Below are 17,467 nucleotides of genomic sequence, written 5' to 3'. Positions count from 1 at the left end.
CTGTTTTTTTCCTTCCGGAAGAAGAACACAACCAAAGGTGACATCCTCCAGATGGTTTATGAAACTACTTATTTCACTTCTTTTATGTCTTTTTCTTTGAAATATGGTTCTGCTGCTGTTGGAGTCTGTTGTCTGCATTTTGGTGGTGTGTTTTCAGGCCGATTCAGCAATCTGGCGCTTTGCTGTCTCTGAAAGTATCTGGTGAGGTTTTAGTCACAGGAAGCCTGGACGAAATGGGATCTTCCCAAGTGCAAGATCACTTAGACAGAGCATTGGAGACTGGAGCCCTTCCGCATTTCTTCCCTCCTGCAGTCCATGTATGACACTCTCTCTACACCATCTGCACAAATGGGGGCTGAGAGAGGACCCTAACTGCATGGTTTGTGGTCTGCGGGGTTCACTGGCACACATACTATCAGGATGCAAAACAGCTTGAACACAAGGACAGTATAGGTGGCGTCATGACAAGGTCCTGCTGTCCCTCGCTGACATAGTGGAGTGGGAGAGGTATGAAAAGAGACCAGCAAACAGGGCAGTCATTTTCATCAAGGTGAGGGCCACACCAGTCATATCAAAGAGGCCTAAATTCAATCTGCTGCAAACTGCCAAACCATGGGAGATGAGGGTCAAGCCACACTTCGGCCAGACATCTTACTGTAGTCCACCAAAGACAAGGTAAGTACGGGGTAAGTGCAGAAATTGCAGGGGCCCCTGCTAAAGAGATAGTTAAATCATCCTTAGTGACAGGAGAGGAACCAGAGGGCAGGAGTTGGGATGTTATGTTGAAGTTGTATAAGACGTTATTGAGGTCTAATTTGGAGTATTGAGTGCAGTTTGGGTCACATACCTTCAGGAAAGATGTAAACAAGATTGAAAGAGTACAGAGAAAATTTACAAGGATGTTGCTGGGACTGGAGGACCTAAGTTAAAGAAAGATTGAATTGTTTAGAATTTTATTCCCTAGGGCACAGAAGACTGAGGGGAGATTTGATAGCTATACAAAATTGAGGGGTATAGATAGGGTAAATGCAGGCAGTCTTTTTCTACTGAGGTTGAATGGGACTACAACTGGAGGTCTTGGGTTAAGGACCTCTAGGTGAGAAGTTTAAGGGAAACATGAGAGGAAACCTCTTCACTCAGAGGGTCTTGAGAATATGGAATGAGCTGCCAGCACAAGTGGTCCATGAGAGCTCGATTTCGACACTTAAGAGAAGTTTGGATAGGTACATTGATGTTAGCGATATAGAAGGCTATGGTCCAGGTGCAAGTTAATGGGACTAGGCAGTTTAAATGGTTAGCACAGACTAGATGGGCAGAAAGACCTGTTTCTGTGCTGTACTTCTCTATGATACTAAATTTAAATCATAAATATATTTGGTGAAAAAAATGAACCATGCTGTGTTCAGTATGGAACTCCGTTACAGAGGTATATCAGTGTCCTGAGTTCAATCCTGACCTCCAGTGTTGTGTGTGTGGTGTTTGCTGGTGCTCCCTATAACTCAGCAGTTTTTAGCCAAGGGCTTTGGTTTCTTCACACGTTCAAAAATGTGTGGGTTGGTAGGTTAGTTAGCCACCAAATTGTCCTGAGTGTGCATAGATCGGTGGAGTGGTAAGACTGGAGGCAATGGGGGGAGAATAAAATGGGTTAAGGTAGGATCAGAATAAAAATATGTGCTCAGTTTTTCCCTCTGTCCCATGACCATCTATTAACCATAGTTTCCTGCCAATCTGATATATAGACCTGTGCAAAGAACTGAACTATGGTGCTTCTGGTAAATGGAAGATTGTCATGGGCTCAGGTGTAAAATAAGGCTGTTTGTTGGCCTTATTTGCCAGGATTAGAGTAGAATTCCAACTTCCAGCTTCCAGTCCGCAACCCTTGGTATGAATTTGAGTAAATGTGAATTTGAGTTGAGAATTAATTATGGAGCAGATGGTCTTCTTCTGCACATCTGTTTTGTATATTTATAAGAACTGATGTTTTTGTGAAGAAACTCATGATGATTTTATTCCCCCATTTTATTCAAGATTTTCTCCTTTGCTGACTCCTGGGAGGGAAAAAAAAATTCCTCATCTCAGTTTCCGTTTTTCCTTGTGTAAGGGCAGATGGTGAATGTCATAATTCAGCACAACAGCTGATTCAACCTACACTCATCCAACAATGGACTTTTTAGTTGAGATTGCAGAATAATAATCAGGATTTCAGCTACTGATTCACTTTAACCCCCACTAGCACAAAAAGCATGAGATCAGCATAGTACCTATATCATATACAGTGCATAAAATAACATATAATTAATACCTTTGCACCTGTTTTTACCTCACCCGAGGACAACTAATTCTGTTCAGAGGTTCAATTTTCGCACTGGTATATTGTTATTTTGAAAAATGAAATAGTCTACCCTTTATTGTCCAAAGAAGCTATGTTACCTGATGGTTTTTTTTCTAATGCTAGTTGTTATCCCAATATCAATGTCCAGTTTCATTTAACTGATTCATAATCACAATCCATAGTGCCAATTACATTTACAGAATTTTTATTGCAAGATTGAAGGGACTTAATATGAAGTAAATTAATAGTTCTGTGAAGACCAATTTTGAAAAAAAAACCTGCAGAAGAAAAATTGCACTGCAGTATTGTAATGTATTGACTGAATATTGAGTGATGTACTGCCTACTCTTGTAATTAATGATTGAATTGCCTAACTCCATCCCTCACTGCACAAATTTGTATCCTTTTATCTGGGTTATCTTTTTGAGTTGTACTTGTGAAATATGCTGCAGTGTATTAGCCTACTTAGAAGATGCTAATTTGGTTTAGCCAATGATTAAGCAATTTAACCCCATATGTTGCCGAGCCATGCAGACCACAAAAGCTTCACATTCCGTAAGACCATAAGATATGGGAGCAGAATTAGGCCATTTAGCCCATCAAGTCTACACCATTCCATTATGTCTGATCTCGGATCCCACTCAACCCCATACACCTGCCTTCTTGCCATATCCTTTGGTGCTTTGCCTATCAGGAAATTATCAACTTCTGCCATAAATATATCCATGGACTTAGGCTCCACTGCATTCTGTGGCAGAGCATTCTACAAATTCACTACTCTCTGGCTAAAACAAAAAATCTCCTTCTAAAAGCTTCTAACAGGTCACCCCTCAATTTTCGGACTGTGCCCTCTAATTCTGGATACCCCCACCATAGGAAACATCCTGTCCACACCCACTTTATTTAGTCCTTTTAACATTCGGTTGGTTTCAATGAGATCCACCGCCCCCCCCCCCACATTCTTCTAAGTTCCAGTGCATATAGGCCCAAAGCTGCCAAACGCTCCTCATATGTTAACCCCTACATTCCCAGAATCATCCTCGTGAACCTCCTCCAATGACTAAATATCCTTTCTGAGATATAGGGCCCAAAACTGTTGACAATACTCCAAGCACAGCTTGGCTAGTGTCTTATAAAACCTCAGCATTAGCTCCTTACTTTTATTTCAAGGGGAATAGAACATAAATGCCAACATTGCATTTGCCTTCCTTACCACAGACTTAACCTGTGAATTAACCTTCTGGGAGTCTTGCACAAGGACTCCTAAGTCCCTCTGCACTTCTGATGTTTGAATTTTCTCCCCACTTAGATAACTTTTCTTCCTTTTACCAAAATGCACTATCATACTTCTCCCAACACTGTAATCCATCTGCGCCATGTTTTTGCCCATTCTTCCAATTTGTCTTAAGTCCTGCTGGAATTGCATTTCTTCATCAGCGCTACCTACCCCTCCACCTATCTTCGTATCATCTGTAAGCTTTGCCACAAAGGCATCAATTCCATTATCCAAATCATTGACAAAACAGTGTGAAAAGTAGCATTCATTCTTCTGCAGCAGCAATAATTGCAGTAGCAGCAGTCGCAGTAGTAATTGCAGTGGTAGCAGTCGCAATAGTAGTAGTCATTGCAGTAGTTGCAGTAGTATCAGTCGCAATAATAGTAGCAGTTGCAGTAACAGCAGTAATTGCAATAGTAGCAGTCATAATAGTAGTTGCAGAAACAGTAACAGCAGTCGCAATAGTAATAGTTGCAGTAGTAATAGCAGAAGTTGCATAGTAGTTGCAATAGCAGCAGGTGCAGCAGTAATTGCAGTAGTAGTAGCAGTCGCAGTAGTATCAGTTGCCTTTGCAATAGTAGTAGTAGGAGTTGCAGTAGTCGCAATAGTAGTACTAGTAGTAATCACAATAGTAGTAGTAGTTGCAGTAGTAGTATCATCACCCTAGTCAAGTATGATCTCCTAAGGGGTTGTCTATTGGTAGGTCCACAGGTGACTGTAGAGGCCAATCTGGGATCCACATATTCTGGTGCCATGTGGGCAAGAGTAAGTGATGGCTGTGGTTAGTGGTTGGGTCTTTTGGTTGTTCAAAAGAGGAATTAATAAAAATATTCAGCAGCAACAAGACTGCACTATATTTGTGGGGTGCTTCTTGTGTTTGATCACATCCAAGCAGGGAACTGTTACTTTGGGTGAAAGAAGGGCATGTAGGAGCAAGGTGATATTCAGTCCTGATGACTTGACATACTGAGCAAGTCCAGTAAAAGCTTTGGAATAGGTATATGTAATACATTTGGAATCTACAGGCGGTAATAGAAAGGCATTTGTGGTTTGGTAGCCTGGGTCTTTTTCAACCGCTCAGCAGTGATGATTTGGGGTATCTGAAATATGAGATGGAAAGGAAATGTCCTCACATAGGGAACAAGCTTCAGAGTGTGGATGGAAGAACCCTAATTTTGAATCTACCAATCAACTTTCAACCTATTTTCAATTATCAGTTAGATTGATATTTGCAAAGATTGAACATTAAGACAATAGACCATATGCCAAAGGAGCAGAAGTCAGCATTTCGGCCCATTAATCTTTGCATGAATGATTTGACTATTTAATGAAAATAGAAAAGGTTATTTCTACAATGTTACAAATTTTGCTGGAAACACTCAGTAAGTTTCACAGCATCTGTAGAAAGAGAAGAGTCTGGTCCTCTTTCCTCGGAGATGGTCATAGAGCCATACAACTTGGAAACAGACCTTTTGGCCCAACTAGTTCATTTCAACCAGAATTTCCACCTATGTATGATCAATTTGCTTGTGTTTGGCCAATATCTCACTAACCATTTCTCTATCTATGTACCTGTCCAACTTCCTTTAAAGATGCTGCTTGATTAGTTAAGCATTTCCAGCATTATCCATTTTATTTCAAATTTGTACTTTTATTGATTTTCAACTTTTGCTGTCAGTTTTCCATTTCACATTAAGTAGTTTAAAATATTGCGAGTGTCAGAAATCCAAAGTAAACCCAGGAGACAGTGGGTTAGTGGAGAAAACAACTGAGTTAACATTTTGGTTGAATCTATTGCATGAGTTATTGATCAACCAGAATGATAGTTACTGTTGCAATTTTACTTCCACTCCAAATCAGGTGAACGAATTCAAGATAGATAGTGGTCAATTGCCTGTACTGTGCTGTACTGTTCTATGTTCTATGTAATTGTGTTCACTGTAATGTTCAGAGCTTCAGTGTTCCATTGAGATAAATTTAAAATGTGGTGTATAATATGGTTAGGAACACAAGAATACTCAACAGCTGAGCAGTGAATAGCTTTCGAGAATCTGGGATGTCCCAAAAACCTATCCAGCACCACACTTGCTACGATATGATCTTCAACACTGAACTGATTCCACAACCCATGGATTCACTTTCAAAGACTCTACAACTGATGTTATCAGTACTATTTATTTACTTATTTGTTTGTTGTTATTATTGTACTTGCAAAGATTGTCTTCTTTTACATATTGGTTGTCAGTCTTTGTGTGTAGCTTTTCTTTGATTCTATTGTATTTCTTTGTTCTACTATGAATGCCTGCAAGAAAATAAATCTCATGGTTGTATATGGTGACATGTACATACTTTGATAATACATTTACTTTGACCTTTGTTTTTTGGTCTAGAAAACAACTTCTGAATTCTCCCAGTATGACCTCCTGTATATCAGTGAGACCCAACATAGATTGGGAGACCGCTTCACCAAGCATCTACGCCCCATCTGCCAGAAAAAGTGGGATTGCTTGATGGCCACCCATTTCAATTCTAGTTCCCATTCCCATTCTGATGTGTCAGTCCAAGGCCTCCCGTACTGGCACAATGAGGCCACACTGAGGTTGGAGGAGCAACATCTTGTATTCCATCTGGGTAGCCTCCAACCTGATGGCATGAGCATTGATTTCTTGACATTCCAATAATTGTCCCTCCCCCACTCTCTTTCACCATTCCTCATTCCCATTTCCCTCTCTCACCTTATCTCCTTACCTGCCTATCACCTCCCTCTGGTGCTCCTCCCCATTCCCTTTTTTTGTCTTCTACCCTCTCCTGTCAGATTCCTTCAACTCTTTCACCAATCAACTTCCCAGTTCTTTTCTTCACCCCTTCCCACCCTCCCAGTTTCACCTATCACCTACCACCTTCCATCTTGTACTTCTTCCTCCCTTCCCCCCTTCCCCCCTTCCCCCTGCCTTTTTACTCTGACTTCTCATCTTTTTTTCCAGTCCTGATGAAGGGTCTTGGCTTGAAACGTCGACTGTTTACTCTTTTCTATTGATGCCATCTGACCTGCTGAGTTCCTCCAGCATTTTGTGTGTATTGCATCTGAATTCTACTTCAGTGCTGAGGTTGCAGCTTATTTATGCTAAAAAGCAGAATTGGGCTTTGCTATGACTTTTCCATTACGGTTGAACAGCTATGTGAATTGGAAAAATGGGTACAGGTAATTCTTTGTCTGCATATTTGGTATAGGACCTGGGTTAGTGTCATTAGGCATAGATGACAGAAGTAGAGGTTAGTTGTACCTCTCAACTTTCTAAACTGTCATTCATTTAATGCAATAAAATTGGCTCAATATTGTCACCCATGTTCCTATCTTTATCGTTCTCAGGCATTGAATTTACCATCAAATCTTGTAATGGCACCTCAAGGAAACCTTGCTCCCCTTCGTGGCCTTGGCGAGCTCTCAGCAAGTACGCTCTTTGGTTTATTGGACAATGCACCTGTAGCTACTAGGGGACTACTGAAGAGTTCTCCTGCATTTGGGGTAATAAACTCTGGATTACATTGAAGGCTGATTTATTTCATATTTAAAATTATGGTGGTGGTTGTCCATCGTATCCATCGTTGTTCAACAATGACAGGAAACCTGTGCAGGAGAATTTTTAAAGTGGAAATACCGTTGCACTGGAGCAGTTCCATTCTCTCGATCTTGGAAGTCTGGGTCCAGTGGTACGAGTAGTCATCACAACTGGGGTCTTCCTTGGTTGCAGTGGGTGACCATGTCTACTTCTGTGCCTCGTAATACCCTTCGTTCTCCATAAAGCATTACAGAATAGCCTTCCTGGCCGTTGAATCTCACTGTAGATCTCATCCGCCCAGTCTGCCAGAGCTGACTTGGTGTATTAGGACAGGCATGTCCCTATCTCACTGTAGTATGGGGCTCTCCAGCTACCCTCACCTGGTTTAGCCCACCTGTCAAAGTGGTGTACTGGAGTGTGGCGGCTCTCACATGCAAAGAGCTACTTGGAGCCACAGGTGAGAGCTGAGTGTCCAGTGGGGATCAAAGGTGAGTGAGCTGCCCCAGAATGGACATGACAAGCACCTTCACCAGAGGTGCTACCCCTCCCTGGACACCCCGTACACCCCATTTAGAATTATAAAGAGATAAAGTTCAAAGTAAATTTTATTATCAAAGTCACTATATACAATCCTGAAATTAATTTTCCAGTTGGCATACTCAGCAAATGTATAGAATAGTAAGTATAACAGGATCAGTGAAAGATCAACCAGAGCACAGAAGACAACAGACTGTGCAAATCCAAATATAAATAAATAGCAATAAATAATGAGAACATGAGATAGTGAGTTAAAGAGTTCTTAAAGTGATATAATTTTAGGAACATTTCAATGATGGGGGCAAATGGGTGTAGTTATATCCTTCTATTCAAGAGCCTGATGGTTGAGGAGTAGTAACTGTTCTTGAACTTGGTGGTGTGAGTCCTGAGGCTTGTTATGCGTAGCTATGTATGTTACTCATAGTATGGAACAAATGCAGCAGTTGACTGATCGAACATTTACTGAGCTGACCAGTGACTAGTAAAAGATATTACAAGTGTCTTGATTCATCCTCCATCGGCCACCATCACCCAGGACATGCCTTGTTCTTGTTGCTACCATTAGAAAGGAGATGCAGAGGCCTGAGGTACACACTCAACGATTCAGGAGCAGCCTCTTTTCCTCTGCCATCTGATTTCTGAATGGACATTGAAACCATGAACACTACTAGTTTTGCACTACTTATTTAATTTAACTATTTAATATATATACTTACTGTAGTTCATGTTTTTTCTATTATTGTGTATTGCATTGTATTGCTGCAGCAAAGACAAATTTCATGACCTATGCCAGTGATATTAAACTTGATTCTGATGGGGAAAAAACTGCAGTGCATCTTCCCTGTAGTTAGTTCTAGTTTAAAGCAGTGGCTAATGAACAATAGTTGTGAAGTTGTATCTGAAAAACAAGTGGATACAGCAAATTGTAATCATTACCTTAGTTTTGTTTTTAATTTCTGTAGTACATTGTTTCCCCTGTTAAATTTGCTTCCTTTCCCAAACTAATAACACATAATGATTTCTTGTTAGGATATAGTTCTCAGTTGCTTGTCACCCTCTAGTACCTCACATGGCCCTGAATCATAACCGTGTTCAGACAGGAAGAGTCAGCAGATGTTCACCAACAAGTGCCATCACAGTCTTTTTCATCACATCTGTATTTTCTACTAGAGATCAGGTGATATGACATTTAGTAAATCATAATTAGGTTTATTATCATTAACCTGTCTTGAAATTTGTTGTTTTGCAACAGCAGTACAGTGCAATAATTATTTTTAAAAAATCTAAGTTACAATAAGAAATATAAAAACATAATTGAGTAGTGAAAGAGAGCAAAATAGTAAATGTTACTGATTTGTCACTTTGTTATAGCAGACATTTTCAAACAGTCTTTATAATTGAATTGAATTGATTTTATTTCTTACATCCTTCACATACATGAGGAGTAAAAATCTTTACATTATGTCTCTGTCTAAATGTGCAACGTGCAATCATGGTAATTTATAATAAATAGAACAGTCAGTGTAATATAGAGTACACTCAAATCAGCGTGAGTTAGTCAGTCTGATGGACTGGTGGAAGAAGCTGTCCCGGAGCCTGTTGGTCCTGGCTTTTATGCTGCGGTACCGTTTCCCAGATGGTAGCAGCTGGAGTAGATTCTGGTTGGGGTGACTCGGGTCCCCAGTGATCCTACAGGCCTTTTTCACACACCTGTCCTTGTAAATGCCCTGAATCACGGGAATTTCACAACTACAGATGCGCTGGGCTGTCCACACCACTCTCTGCAGAGTCCTGTGATTGATGGAGGTACAGTTCCCATACCAGGCAGTGATGCAGCCAGTCAGGATGCTCTCAATTGTGCCCCTGTAGAAAGTTCTTAGGACTTGGGGGCCCATACCAAACTTCCTCAACCATCTGAGGTGAAAGAGGCACTGCTGTGCTTTTTTCACCACACAGCCAGTGTGTACAGACCACGTAAGGTCCTCGGTGATGTTTATTCCGAGGAACTTGAAGCTGTTTACCCTCTCAACCCCAGATCCATTGATGTCAATAGGGGTTAGCCTGTCTCCATTCCTCCTGTAATCCACAACCAGCTCCTTTGTTTTGCGACATTGAGAGAGAGGTTGTTTTCTTGACACCATTGTGTCAGAGAGATGACTTCTTCCCTGTAGGCCACTTCGTTATTGTTTGAGATTAGGCCAATCAATGTAGTGTTGTCAGCAAATTTAGTTAGCTGATTAGAGCTGTGGGTGGTGACACAGTCATGGGTATACAGGGAGTAAAGGAGGGGACTCAGTACGCAGCCCTGAGGAGCTCCTGTATTGAGAGTCAGAGGTGAGGGAGCCCACCCTTACAACCTGCTGGCGATCTAATGTCTTTCGCATTCACCTCTTTGTTTTTTTTTTCATTATTGTTGTAGGTTTTAAAGGGAATATTTTAAAAAAATGTGTGATAATGACCAGATAATCAGTTTTTAGTACTATTGATCAAAGTATAAATAAAGGCCTGAGTGCTGCGGAAGTTCTGCCATGGTATCGTTTACATTGACTCAAGAGAGAGGGCTTCAAATTAACATCTCGTCCATCAGACCACACTTCACTCAACAGCTGGAATTTGTACACAAGTCCCTTGGGTCATATCTGAATTCAGATCCTTTGATTCAAAAGAGAGCTTGCTACCAGCTGAACAGCAACTAACATTTTACTACCATCAAATTTAGGCAAACTATTTCCATATTTATTTATTTATTTAGAGATAGGGGGAAGAACAGGCCCTTCTGGCCCACTCAGTCCATGTGGCTCAACTTTTGGTCTCCCTCATCACCATTGTTCTTTTCCAAAAGGACATACAACTTTATTTAAACTGAGTTTCAAAGATTGTTTCTCCTTGAGGAGCATTGGACCAACTTCCAATCTGCCTGGAACATCCAATCATACCTGCCATGTGCAGATATGTCATACTGAATGAAAATCCTAAATTTGCCCCAGAAGGTAGTGTCTGCTCTTAGTTTAGATTGTCCTGATAATCAACTTCAATTCCGGGTTATATAACTGCAACACCCTGGGAAAGGTTTCACTGCTAATGTAATGGTCTTTCTATAGAAGCAGTGTTTGGGTTACGCTTAGAGATAACGGGTGCTTTGGAATGTGAGCCGTCCAGTCAGGGTGGCTGACACCAGGGTGAGCTGGGTCTTTTTGTTCAGCGGGGGATGAAAGGGAGAAGAGCCAGAGAGAAGAGGTCGTAGGACTCGACCTGGAGCGGCGCCATGATTCGACGAAGCCCAGGGAATCGAAGGAGGATTGGCGAAGGGTAAACTGTGAACTCCAACGTGCACATTAGACTGTTTCATTAAAATGGGCCCTTTTCTTTTTTTTTGCTTTTCTTTACTAACCCTGTAGTCAAATTAAGAATTATAAAGCTAAATCGTTTGCTGCCTGTTATTTCATGGTACTTATTTATAACAGGGCAACAAATTACGCAGCATCCACACAAACGGGGTTTCAGGGTGGGATCGCACCTCAATCTCACACGTTTGGTGGGGCAAGAGATTGTCTTCCCTAGCCTTACGCAGCTAACGGAACCAGAGTGTTTCAATCGTGAGGGCTCGTCCAGGATGGATTTCGTTGGATGCTGTGTGATTGCCCTGAGCATTGATCCAGTGGGTTGTGTGTTTAAATCTGTGCTAAACTATTGTCCGGTAAAGTGATTACGGTATGTGGTTATGGATGCTGCCAGGGTTGAGTGGTGATGCGAATCCAGGGGGTTACTGGTAACAAACGCATGCATGTTGAGTGGGGTAGATATTCATGCTCCTAATGAATTGTTAATTTGACTTTTAAGTACTGTTAAAGCTGTAGGCAAAGTTACGATTGTGGGGCAGAGGTTTGATAAAATGGCAGGCAAAGACTTTGTTGTACAAACATAGTTCAGACTAGCACTGATGTAATGGCAGTGGGACTGCCTGGTGCTATTGGAGCCCCAGGAGAAGGGGGGAGCCGTGGACTGTCGACACTTTCCGGAAGGAGGAGAGTGTAGGGGAGTAGGCTGAATTACAAGTTGAGTCTCCTGTAGCTGGGGGGGCAGAGACATCAAAAACAGGGTGCTCTCGTTTCTGCGGAGCGAGGAGAAGGAGTGGACTGATCTGGAATGTCTAATGAGTTCCCCCGGCAAGGAGTGAGAATTCTGAGTTGCTAAGGGACCCTGATCTCCCTGGCGAGTAAATGGAAAAATGCCCAGGTTCAAAGTCTCCACTATCGTAGGCCTGTTCTCAGGAGAGAAGCCCACCCCTAAAGGGGAAGAAGAGTATGAGACTTGGGCAGAGCAGACCTCTCAAGTTGTTAGATGAGTGGCAGTGCTCTGATGACGTAAGACAACAGCGATTGGTTGAAAGTTTGAGAGGGCGGGCTGCTAACATAGTGAGAGCTGTAAAGGCACAGAACCCTCTTGCCACTTCTGTGGCCTACATGCAAGCACTAGGTATGTTGGGAAGCCCAGTGGAGCTCATGACGGGGTTTCAGAACGTGTGTCGAGAGGAGGGGGAGAAGCTTTCTTCCTTGAGAGGCAGCTAAATTGCTTGTGGCGTAGAGGGGCCATTCAAACGGCTCAGGTGGATCAGTTAAGAATGGACCAAATAGCGAAAGGCACCCAGTCCCAGAACCTGATTGCTTGAGGTCTCCAACTGTCTCTTAAGACCCGCCACCCTCCCTTGTTTGTTGAGTTAATCAGAGAAGTACAAGAGGAGGAGAATGCGTCAGAGGCACGGGAGGCCTCCGTCAGTGGATACAGTCCTCAGTAGTGGTCACCAGCGTTGAAGCGACCACGGGTAGCTCACCCTGGGGAGTGGTAGAGGAGATCATGGCAGAGTGGAGAACTGTGATGTCCTGGTTGTTATCAGCGAGTGTGGGGCCCCCCCCCACTGTATGATGGAGTTGATATGGAGGCAGACCCTCTAAGGGGACTACGTAGAGTGCTGCAGGCAGTCAGGGTTCCACGAGAAGGGGAGCAGCCGGTATAACTGTGGTGAAGAGGGACACTTCAGGTAGGAGTGTGATCGATGGGAGAGTCTCCAGGTATCTAAGCAGAGAGAGACATTGGGAAAACATAAAAGAGACCCAGTGAGGGGGCGGCCTGGCATCTCGAGGCGGGGGGGAACACATTCCCAGCAATGTATCAAGGAACATCCTAAATCAAAAAAACCCTATTCCTGAAGGCTTAGTGGGGCCAAGTTCCAGTGTATTGCTACAGATGGAGGGTATTTATGTTAGAGCCATACTTGACACAGGGTCACAGGTCAGTTTGCTGTACCATTCGTTTTACAACCAGTATTTGACGCATTTACCATTAACACCACTCTGGACAAGAGATCTGGGATCTTAGTACGGATGATTATCCGTATGATGGTTATTGTCAGAGAAGCTGGAGTTTTTGGAAGCAGATGTGGGGGTGGCTGAGGTCCTTGATACATTAGCGCTGGTTTCTCCGGACCCTGTTGAGAAGGGCCCCATTTCAGTTCTGGTGGGTCAAATACTCCTATTGTATGGAAGCTGAAGGGAGCCTGCAAGGAGAGAGCTGGAGAGAGCTTTCTGAAGACATTGTCCGTTCACCCGGTGTTTCGAACTGCTATCAAGGAAGTGCATGGCCGCACTGGGCCAGATAATGAGCTTAGACAAGGAACTGTGTGGTTCACCAAGTCAAAGCCAATCGTGTTACAGCCTGGGGCAGTAGCAAACGTGATGGGAAACTCCAGATTTTCCAGAATGCGTGAGGCCGAGGCCCTCTTAGTCGATGTTCCAGAAGACCACGAAGAGTCGGGCGTGCCTGCTGTGATACTGGTGAGGCCCAAACTGCAGAAGTCCTCGGTTGTACAGGTGAACAGGGTGGCAGTGATTGTGAGGAACACTATGAAGAGGGAGGTCACCTTCAAGCGTGGGATGCCCCTGGTGCATCTCTTCCTGGTGACGATAATGTCTAGTGTCCCTGTGAGACAAGCCGGGGAGAAACTACAGTCGGCCCTCCTTATCCGCGACTTCCGCATGCATGAATTCAACCGACCGCGAATCGAGAAAACCTGGAAGTGCTCTTCCAGCACTTGTTGTTCGAGCATGTACAGACTTTTTTTTCTTCTCATTATTCCCTAAGCAATGCAGTATAACAACTATTTTACATGGCATTTACATTGTATTGTGTATTATAAGTAATCTAGAGATGATTTAAAGTATACGGGAGGACGTGCGTAGATTATCGTGGATCGGGATCAAAAAAAAACAGAAGTTCTCTTACTAAGTAAGTTGGAACAGGTACATCCAATATTATTTAGCGTCAGTTAGTCAAACGTTTGTCTTAATATATAGTATATATTTTACTTTTCTATGCATATAGAACACTTAAGAAACATATGTTTCAGCGCCGGGCTTGAGAACGGAAGTTCCCGAGTTTGATCCAGTGACAGACCGCTCCCAAGCGCACTCTCCATCCATGTCGGGTTGATGTGGAGGATCAAAAACCCAACCCAATAATTAAACCACTGTGTTGCTTAGTAGTAATTGTAGCTTTCATCGGGGCAGGGCCCTTCTCACTTTATCCTTTAAAATTGTTTTGATCGTTGACCGACTGTAGCCTAACGCTTTTCCAATGAACGATTGCGTTTCACCTCTTTCCAATCGCTTTATTATTTTCACTTTATTTTCAATTGTGATTATTTTCGTGAACAGAAACACTGTGGATTCAGAGCTCTGCCGCCGGGTCCTAATGTCCACCACACTGAGACAGGTTAAATAAGGTCTGGGATTCTGCTGGGTCCTAAGGTCCACCGCATTGAGATGGGTCGAATAAGGGACTTGAGCATCCGCGTTTTTTGGTATCCGCGAGAGGCCCCGGAACCAATCCCTCACGGATAAGGAGGGCCAACTGTATCTGCAAAAGGGAGAAAGCTGAGTGCTGAGTCATTCAACTTTGGGGACTCCCTAGTACTTGTGAGTTCGAAGAGGAGGTTGATACAGAAGATGTTGAAACTAGAAGGTGTCTTTTCTACTGGAGAGTTTGATGTGGGTTGTTCCAAGAGCACTCGCCACACTATCCGGTTGACCAAGGACACCCCATTCAGAGAAGGGTCACGGCAACTGGCCCCTGCGGAAGTGCAATACGTTCGGCAGCATTTGTGTAAGTTGAAGGAAGCTGGGATCATCATTGAGTCCAGAAGCCCCTATGCGTCCCCAATAGTAGTGCCCAGGAAGAAGAATGGGAAGGTACAGATGTGTTGGACTATAGGACTCTGAACAGGCATAACGTCCCCGACCAATATACAGTCCTGAGGATTGAAGACACGCTGGCCTGCCTGAGTGGTGCAAGGTGGTTCAGTGTGTTGGACTTAAGCTTAAGGAGTGGATGTTACCAGATCCCCATGAGTGAGGCTGACAAAGAGAAAATGGCATTTATATGTCCACTGGGATTCTTCCAGTTTGAAAGGATGCCCCAGGGCATATCGGGAGCCCCTGCAACCTTCCAGTGTGTCATGGAGAAAATGGTGGGGGATATGAACTTGCTTGATGTATTGGTGTATCTGGATGACGTCATAGTGTTTGGATCCACCTTGGAGGAACATGAAGCGAGGCTGCTGAAGGTGCTGGGCTGCTTGAAAGCTGAAGGGTTAAAACTTTCCCTGGACAAGTGCCAGTTCTGCAAGACGTCTGTCAGCTACGGTGGGCACATAGTCTCACGGGATGGAGTAGTTATGAATCCACCTAAGATGAAGGCAATGACCACATGGCCAAGGCCCCAGATTGTCAGCGCTTTATGCTCATTCCTTGGGTTCTGTGGGTGCTATCGGAGGTTATTGAAAGACTATGCAAAAGTGAGTCACCCTTTAAAACAGCTTCTGGGTGCTTACCCTCCTTTGGGGAAGAAAGGGAGGAGGACAAAAGGAGAGGAGGGTAAAGAGTACCTTAGCCCTTCGGAACCTTTTGGACTGAGGTGGGATGCGAAATGTGAAGAGGCCTTTCAGTCACTGAAAGAACTGCTGACACAAGTGCCTGTGCTGGCTTTTACAGACTCCCGTTTGCTGTATGTACTGCATACGGATGCCAGCAGAGAGGGCTTAAGGGGTGCCCTGCATCAGGATCAGGGTACCAAGTTGAGATTTGTTGCATTTGTCAGCCAGGGTCTGTCGCCCTCTGAGAAAAGATATCCCACGCACAAGTTGGAGTTCCTGGCGTTGAAATGGGCTGTGGTGGATAAGGTGAGTGACTACCTCAATGGTGCCAAGTTTGAGGTGAGGACGGACAACAATCCCCTAACTTATATCCTGACCTTGGCAAAATTGGATGCCACATGCCATCGGTGGTTGACGGCATCGTCTCCCTGTGATTTCAGCCTGAGGTACCGGCCGGGAAGCAGGAACATTGATGCTGATGCCTTGTCCCGGAGTGCGCGTGAAGAGCTGGCCAGGGACGAAGAGTTCCCGCCCCAGGACTGAAAGCCATGTATCAGTTTGCCATCACGGTGAAGGCAAAGGGAAGGCAAGAGCAGGATCGAGCAGTAGACCAATTCAGAGCTTCTGATGGCTCAATTTCACAAGCTTACTGTAACCTGACTGCTCTGAAAACAAGCCAGTTATTGGAATTGAAGCCTGGGGAAGTGGCAGCTGTTCAGTGAGATGATCCGAGCATTGGTACTATTTGGTTAGCGGTCAAAAAGGGAGACGTGGCCCAAACGGAAAAGACAACGCTGCAGTGCCTCCATTACTGAGAGAATGGCCCAGATTGGAGTTGAGGAACCAGATCCTATACCAGGTCATATCGCCTCCAGACCAGCCTTTTGGGGTTCCCAGCTGGTTCTGTCTGAGAAGTATTGGAGGATTATTTGGAAGTAACTGCATGATGATTCTGGACATTGAAAGACCTATGGATTGTTCGGAGATTGATTATACTGGCCCCAAATGAAGCAGGAGGTGGAAGAATACTGCAAGTCGTGCATTCGATGCACATGGAGGAAGATGCTGCCTACAAGAGCCGCTCCATTGCCTCATTGCAGAGTGCGGAGCCTCTTGACCTGGTGTGTATGGATTTCCTGTCAATAGAGCCAGATGCCAGCAACATGGCAAATCTCTTAGTCATCACAGATTACTACACCAGACATGCACAAGCTTTCCCTACCAAGGATCAGAGAACATCCACGGTGGCCAAAAAGTTATGGGAGAAATATATTATTTAATATGGCCTCCCCAGGCGGACACATAGTGATCAGGGACGGGATTTCGAGAGTAGGCTCACGCATGAGTTACTGAGCATGGTTGGAGTTGAGAAGTTGAGGACTACCCCTTATCACCCACAGGGTGATCCCCAGCCCAAGAGGTTTAATTGGACCTTGCTAGACCTGCTCAGAACTTTGGAAATCAGCAAGAAGAACAAGTGGAGTCAACATATTGGACATCTGGTCCACTGCTACAACTGTACACAAAATGAAGCTACCGGGTACTCACCATATTATCTGATGTTTGGGCGTGAGGCGAGGTTGCCCATTGACTTTTGTTTTGGGACTGTTGAGGAAGACCTACCACCGAGGACTTATCTGAAGTAAGTGTCTGAGATGAGAAGGGAGCTGAAAAAGGCTTATGAATTTGCTGAGGTCGCGGCTACCAAACAGAATCAAGGAAATAAGAGGAGGTATAATCAAAAAGTTAGGTTCTCCCAACTCATGCCAGGAGACCGAGTCCTCATAAAGAATTTGGGGCTACCTGGCAAGCATAAGTTGGCTTACCGGTGGGCA

The 17,467-nt window shown here is 43.9% G+C and overlaps 1 protein-coding gene across 7 annotated transcripts in view; it reads left to right on the top strand.

Moving 5' to 3' along the window:
* LOC140212743 (centrosomal protein of 164 kDa-like) overlaps positions 1-17,467 on the top strand; it is a 309,604-nt gene that overhangs the window by 112,032 nt on the left and 180,105 nt on the right. For 5 of the 7 annotated variants that reach the window (XM_072283890.1, XM_072283893.1, XM_072283892.1 and 2 more), the window contains one exon: positions 6,979-7,134. The exons of 1 other annotated variant lie outside the window; for it this stretch is intronic. In XM_072283890.1, the coding sequence (XP_072139991.1) occupies positions 6,979-7,134 (156 nt within the window). Of the gene's footprint in view, positions 1-6,978; positions 7,135-17,467 lie in introns of those variants that run through there. One more of the 7 variants, XM_072283896.1, reaches the window with a different exon arrangement.

This window comes from Mobula birostris, chromosome 20, assembly GCF_030028105.1.
Source record: "Mobula birostris isolate sMobBir1 chromosome 20, sMobBir1.hap1, whole genome shotgun sequence".
In the NCBI taxonomy this organism is placed as follows: domain Eukaryota; kingdom Metazoa; phylum Chordata; class Chondrichthyes; order Myliobatiformes; family Myliobatidae; genus Mobula; species Mobula birostris.
This window is presented reverse-complemented; position numbering and strand designations above follow the sequence as displayed.